This window comes from Notothenia coriiceps, unplaced genomic scaffold (genome assembly GCF_000735185.1).
Source record: "Notothenia coriiceps isolate Sejong01 unplaced genomic scaffold, NC01 NC01_scaffold00013907, whole genome shotgun sequence".
In the NCBI taxonomy this organism is placed as follows: Eukaryota; Metazoa; Chordata; class Actinopteri; order Perciformes; family Nototheniidae; genus Notothenia; species Notothenia coriiceps.
In genome coordinates, this window is record NW_011346608.1 from 7,908 (window position 1) to 15,124 (window position 7,217).

The 7,217-nt window shown below is 42.1% G+C and overlaps 2 protein-coding genes across 2 annotated transcripts in view; both read left to right on the top strand.

Moving 5' to 3' along the window:
• Positions 1-455, top strand: part of LOC104948208 (zinc finger BED domain-containing protein 1-like) — a 2,843-nt gene extending 2,388 nt beyond the window's left edge. The window contains exon 3 of the mRNA XM_010774380.1: positions 423-455. Within this exon, the coding sequence (XP_010772682.1) occupies positions 423-455 (33 nt within the window). The remainder of the gene's footprint in view (positions 1-422) is intronic.
• Positions 456-3,090: 2,635 nt separating this feature from the next.
• On the top strand, positions 3,091-5,208 carry LOC104948209 (UBX domain-containing protein 4-like; the record flags this gene model as incomplete). The annotated part of the gene is made up of 5 exons (XM_010774381.1): positions 3,091-3,259; positions 3,830-3,932; positions 4,198-4,226; positions 4,549-4,667; positions 4,996-5,208. Coding segments are annotated over exons 1-5 (546 nt in total), but the record flags the coding sequence as incomplete, so codon positions are not given.
• Positions 5,209-7,217: the final 2,009 nt, after the last annotated feature.

Below are 7,217 nucleotides of genomic sequence, written 5' to 3' on the forward strand. Positions count from 1 at the left end.
AAGAAGAGAAAGACCTTAGGCAGCTTTTTTAAAGTAGCAAAGGGGAACGAGGCAGCCGCACCTGAAGTCGAGCAAGTTATCGACATGGAACTAGGCGCATATCTACTCTCAAGAAATATCGACAGCGAAGATGACCCCTTAAAGTGGTGGAATAACAACAAGGGACAATACCCAAGATTGTCCATGCTGGCCAGGAAATACTTATGTATTACTGCGACCAGTAGCCCTTCAGAAAGGGCTTTCAGTACAGGGGGGGACATTATAACTTGCCAGCGTTCCTCCCTGAAACCTCAGAATGTCGACATGTTGGTGTTCTTAGCCAAGAATCTTAAAGTGCAGTAGATGGACTGTGCTAGTAGCTAGGCAGCTAGGCTTTATTTACATTTATTCTGAAGCTGTAACTTTATGTTCTGTTCGCCTAGCCGGCTAGCACCCAGTTCAACTACTGCACTTAAAGGTTCTTGTACTGAAAAAAACATAAACTTAAACAAAGTGCTAGACTCCACTGAGTAGTAATGTCACTGAATCAAAAGGATTAACTTAAATACTGCAGTCAGTACTGAATATAAAAACGGAACAGAACATAAAGTTACAGCTTCAGAATAAATGTAAATAAAGCCTAGCTGCCTAGCTACTAGCACAGTCCATCTACTGCACTTTAAGATTCTTGGCTANCAGAAGAGAGAAACTCTGTCAGGTTACAAGGAAGTGGAGAGGAAAATATCACAAACGGAATACTACAGGATTGCTGGGAATACACAAAGTTCCAGTGGCGTGGCTTTGGCTGGACGAGTAAGGAGAGAACGAGGACATATGGAGTGGAGACCATAAAGTTGACCAAAGCAAGTCCCTTTAGCAGTGTTCCCCCATGGCATTTCCCAGAAGCTAATATATATGTGAGTATCATAGAAAGGAAAAAAGAGTGGCAAATAAATGAAGTGGGAATTAAAACGAGTATGTACCTGAACGAAAGGTATTACAATTACCTCAACATTTACACAGATGGATCTAAGAAGCAAGAATTTAAAATATCAATCTCAAAACGAGTTTATCAGTTTATACAGCAGAAATACTCGCAGCAATTATTGGGCTACAATGGGTCGAAGATGTCAGTCCTGACGGTGGTGATATGCACAGACTCACTATCTGCTTTGCAAAGTATACAGTAGACAAAAACTGTTAGAGAAGATCTAATCATTGAACGTAATCATTGCTTACTGAGACTTCAGGAAAGGGGAATAGATCAAGCTGGCCATCAAGCTCAGAGACCTCGGGCTCAACTTCGCCCTCTGTGACTGGATCCTGAACTTCCTGATGGGCAGACCCCAGGCAGTGCGGGTGGGAAACATCACATCCTCCACCCCGAACCTCAACACTGCCCCTCAAGGCTGCGTGCTCAGCCCTCTCCTCTACTCCCTGTTCACTCATGACTGCGTGGCCACACACAGCTCCAACACCATCTGGAAGTTTGCTGACGACACGACCGTCATCGGCCTGATCACAGACAGCGACGAGACGGCGTACAGAGAGGAGGTCGAAAACCTGACATCTTGGTGCCAGGAGAACAACCTCCATCTCAATGTCAGCAAAACCAAGGAGCTGATTGTGGATTACAGGAAGCAGCATGGAAAGGGACATGCCCCATCACCATCAATGGGACTACGGTGGAGAGAGTCAGTAGCTTCAGGTTCCTTGGGGTCCACATAACTGAGGACCTGACATGGACTCTTCACACCACCACCATCACTAAGAAAGCTCGACAGCGGCTCTTCTTCCTCCGCAGGCTAAGGAGGTTCAACATGGACTCCAGGATAATCTGCAACTTCTACAGAGTATCCTGACTGGCTGCATCACGGCCTGGTACGGCAGCTGCACCACCCTTAATCGTAAGGCTTTACAGAGGGTGGTGAAAATGGCACAGCACATCACCAGGACGGAGCTGCCATCCATGGAGGACCTTTACTCCCAGCGGCTCAGGAAGAACTCCCTCAGGATTATAAAATACCCCCTCCCCCCAGCCACAAACTGTTCATTCTGCTGCCGTCTGGCAGGCGTTACCGCAGCATCCGGAGTAATACCACCAGACACAGAGACAGCTTCATCCCGCAGGCAATCAGACTGTTGAACAACTGAACTGCTGAAACAATTTCATAACATTCATCCGCTACTTAGTAATTATCTATCTATTATCTAATATATCATTCCAATAACTTGTATAGACTCGTATGGCACTATTCCACTTACTCACTTTCTTTAGAACTATTTTTCTTTTTTTATTACTTTTAATATAATATACTTTAATATTGTCTGCTTATCTGTATTATTGTGTTGTATTGTTGGAAAGCCTATGACCTAAGATTTTCAACGACATAATTACTCTGTAGCTATGTTAGTTTGACAATAAAGAACCTTGAACTTTGAGATGTGCAGTTATGCTGGGTGCCTGCACATGAGGGGGTTAAAGGGAATGAACATGCTGATAAATTAGCAAAATGTGTTACAATAGCAATTCCAGTTTAACTTGGGAAAGGAGAAGGAAAAGCAATAATTAAGAAGGGTTTGGAAATATGGCAGAAAAGGTGGGAGGAAGATCTGAAAGGGAGGAGATAGCACAAGTTACAGAAATCTGTCATAACAAAGATACAGAAAGGAACAGACGGGAGGAGATCATCATCACTAGACTCAGACTGGATCATACAGGATTAAACAGCATAATGTTTATAATGGGAAAAATCGAAGTTGAAAAATGCAGGGGGTGTGAATGAAAGAAAATATGGAACACATCATATTACACTGCAACATGTACAAAACAGAGAGGGAAAAACTAAGAGACAGGGTTATAGAGGCAGGAAGGGAGTGGAGCCTGATGGGGACACTGGGAACAGAAGGTGATGGGGTAAGAGCTACCAGGAAGGCCATTTTTAAGTATTTGAGTGAAACAGGATTGATTGGAAGAATTTAAAAACAAAGTAAACACAGTGGTATAATTCCACAAGTGGTGATAGGTTGATATGGTGATACGCACTCTTGTACAGTAGGTGGCGGTATGCACCTTAAAGTTGTTTGCAATCTGCCAAAAACCGAGAAAAGAAGAAGAAGAAGAAGATGACTCCGTAGTTTATCCGAGTTTATCTGGTTAACAGCGTCACGAACCAGTGACAGAAACAGATCATTAAAATGTTTTGGTTTGTTGGCTCCATTCCTGATGCTATTAAGTTGGCTAAACTGCGGAGTTCCGTCTTTGTCGTTGTCATTACAGGTATGTGTGTGTTTGTCCATTAACCAGATAGCTATTGTTAGCTGCATTGGTAAATAGTCATCTAGAAGCGCTAGCCAGCTAGCAGTGGTAGCTGATAGTGCTAAGCTGCTTCATAAACTAGCATAGTGAACCCATGTCACACAATAGTAGAGTAGTGTATTTATGCATATTGGAGGAATATAGGCCAAGAAGATAGACACAATTTCACGAGATGTGCCATATATACATATACAGTCCTGAAAAGCTTAACCCAACTATTCCTTAACATCATGGACGTCATGGGGTTAAGGAAAGAGGATTCATTAGGACTTGGGAAATGACCACTGCAGTGCTTTGAGACTGACTGCACTGACATTATCAAACGTGTTTATGATGCGCCAGCGGATTTGATTAATGTGCGTATACCATTCTCCCTAAAGTAGACTAGTGTAAGAATACATAGATACTTTGCACTGTGCGATTTTATGGTGTCGTTTTATGTGGGCTCTATGATATTGCATCCGGGAGCTAGCATTAGCTATCCTATTTTGACAGGATCGTTCTTGTACTGAATGACATGTGTGTACTCAGGGGGAGATGAGCAGTCCGCACAGCTGATGTCCAGCTGGGAGGATGACAGAGTCTCAGAGGCAGCACACAACTGTTGTGTGGCTATCAAAGTCAATGACAAAAGGTACTACTATTGTCTTCACTTAAATGCATTACATTTCATTCTGTTGCAAGATAAGTACGCTTAGCATTCTTGTCAACCATTAGTAAAATATGATGACCCATTACTTTAAGAGCTTATCACCTTAACTTCCCAATGTCCTGGACAAACTGTTGTGTCTTAATAGTTTTGTGGACATGGACTTGAAGAGTAGTCATTGTACATAACTGAATAATAACATGTATTTTTTGTGTGCATATTAAACATATCTGCAACATTTCTTCCACAGTGAGCCATGTGTGCAGTTCTCTCAGATCTGTATCTTTTGTGCCCCTAAATACTGGTGGAGTTACTACAGAAGGCCATTTTTTATACTCACTAATCTCTGAGGGAAGCTCATACTAGCACTACCCATTTCATTGCTGTTTTCAAACAAATAGGCACTGTTAATTTAAGCCCACATTACATTGATTAATTTACTGTTCTTTTCACAGGGCATCTAAGATTTCTCTTGACCACCACTTTCATCGTTTTTTTAACTATTTGTTCTAGATATGTCTGTGATCAGTGAAGAATGATATTTATAATTATTATATAACACATTTGCTGGGAGCTTCTTCCTTAACCCCCCCGTTTGAAGATCCAGTGGTGTGCATACCCTCAAGCTTCTTTATTGGGGAGAATGGGATCCCTTTGGAGGTGATCGCTGGCAGTGTGTCCGCTGAAGAACTGATGATAAGAATCAACAGAGTAAAGCAGGTACGGCCGCAGGAAGGGGGTGTAAACAGTGGTGCAGGGAGATCATTACTGGTTTTTCAATCCTTTTTTTACGTTTTCTCTAGTTTAAAAAAAACAAAACACGATGAAGAATCACATGCATGCCTTTAGACATTTTAGCGGCTCCGGGGTGGGCAATGTTGTGTACCAATTCTTGAATCATAACGACTTTGTAATCGTTGAATGCAAGTATTTTACAACCCCTAGATATGAATACTACCTGCCAATACTGCTTATGAACTGCCACTGAAGCTACTAAATCTACTACTAAATTATTTTCTGAAGATGATCTTTTTCCATTTTGTCAAAGATGCATGCCCAGGAGATGACAGGGGTAACAGAACTCCCAGAGGCCAGTGGTCCTGTGGAGACGAGCATGTTCGATGGCAAGCCTCCTGTCGCAGCTTCAGCTCTAGGAGCGCAGGTTAGGACGGGAGCAGCCTCACAACCTGCAGCAGCACGTGGGACTGCAGAAGGTGGGTATGTCTGGATAGCACTGTCATTAAAGGTCACCTATTATGCAAAATGCCATTTTTTTTATGACTTTTATACATACATATGTGTTTCCCCTCTGTAAGGAGATAGATACAGATATATAGATAGATAGATAGATAGATAGGTACTTTATTGATCCCAATTTGGGAAATGTTTGCAAGACTCAGTAAGTGTCAGAAAATATAGAAAATTGCTGATGTAGGACAAAGCAAATAAATAGGAAATAAAACTAATGTGTTGTGTCAACCCTCAAAGTACACCCTGTAAGCGAGTAAAACTCTAACACAGAAAAGACGTGTCTTCTCTCTGGAGGAACACTTCCGCGATCTCTGTCTCCTCTCTGTTTCTCCCCCCACCCTATAATGGATGGGGGGAGAAACACTGACACTTACTGTGTTTGTTATCACATTAGCTGTAAAATGTACCACCTATGGTGTTCTTAGTTTCCATACCTCCTGTGTTTTACGAGCGAATTATCAAGTATTGGCGAACGGCATTAAACATGATGGTATACAAAAATGTGTATCTATGCAACCACAGTACTTTTTTGACATGACTGGATACCATTTTTAACTGAACCTTTCAGCCTTCCAACAGTAAATGGTCGGCTGGCAGAGGGTGTGCCTATTGTTCTATAGCTATGGGCGTGCAACATTCCAACAGATTTACTGACGTCAATGGCCCCCGGAAGAAAAAATGGAAAAAGAAAAATCTACGATGAGGCGTGGGGGGGCAGCATAGACACATATTTTCTGTGTTAGAGTTTTACTCGCTTACAGGGTGTACTTTGAGGGTTTGTGACTTTGCAGACCGTTTACATGCAGAAAAAGCTACATAACATACAAGGGGACGGGTAATAACTGGAAAAGCATACGATGGGATCTTTAAGACAATATAAATATACATATATAAAATGTTTGTTATCACATTATTGCCTACATTATAGGGTGGGGGGAGAAACAGAGAGGAGACAGAGATCACGGAAGTGTTCCTCCAGCCTTTTTTATTGACTGAATATAGAGAGAACAATTTCACACTCTGCAAGCCAAGACCTCGTACGGAAATAACCATAATGCAAGTTTTTTAAAAACACAAATCCATGTGTGTCTCTGAATGAGCCGTAGCAACACCGGACTGACTCTAACAGAGCGGGTCATTTAGTCACTGACTGTCTCACTCAGAGTTCTCATGCTTTAAACGGCTGATATTATGTCGCCTCAGTGCGCATGTCACAAAACGAGATGCATTGTGAGACATGTAGTTTATGAGCAACGTGCTTCTGACATGAGAGTAGAGGCTTTTGATGGTCATGTGACATTAACTTCTCCATATCTGCCATACACTTTTCTTTATGGAAGTCAAGACATCTCTCGGCTGTGATAAGTGGTTCTCCTCACATTACATATGGTGGCTATGGCGTAGTTCTGCACGATTCTTGCTCAAATGTGAATCACGATTTTCCTCCATAAGAATTGAGATCACGATTCTCATCGTTTCAATGAAAATATTTATTTCACTCTTACTCTTAGACGTCACGTGAGTACAATGAATTTAAACAGACAACATTTGTCTCTCTTGTAACAAAAACATAACTTTGTCTTTAGTATGTAGTTGCTGAATACTGAACAAACATTACTACATTCAAAATGTGGCACCTGGAGCCAACTATTGTGGCTTTAAACAGACACCATCAACATCAAAGTGCTTGACTTACATCCAAGACTGTATATATAAATGGACGTAGTGTCCGTGACGTCACCCATAGGATTCTGCAGAGTTGCCGAGAAGCCCTTAGTAGGCGGAGTCGGCCACTAACGGCTTGACAGCGACGTCAGATTCTAATCCCGCCTGCTCCAAATAAGGGCAAAGAGGCGGAGCCGAGGCGGGACCTGCTGCCTCCGAACTGGAAGTAAACTGAGCTAGCTCAGGCTAAGAAGCTAAGCTAACATGAAATACATAGAGAGCAACGTCTACACAAGAGTAAACTAATACTCACATTCGTAAATATATATCCCCTTGATGTGACAATCGTCATTG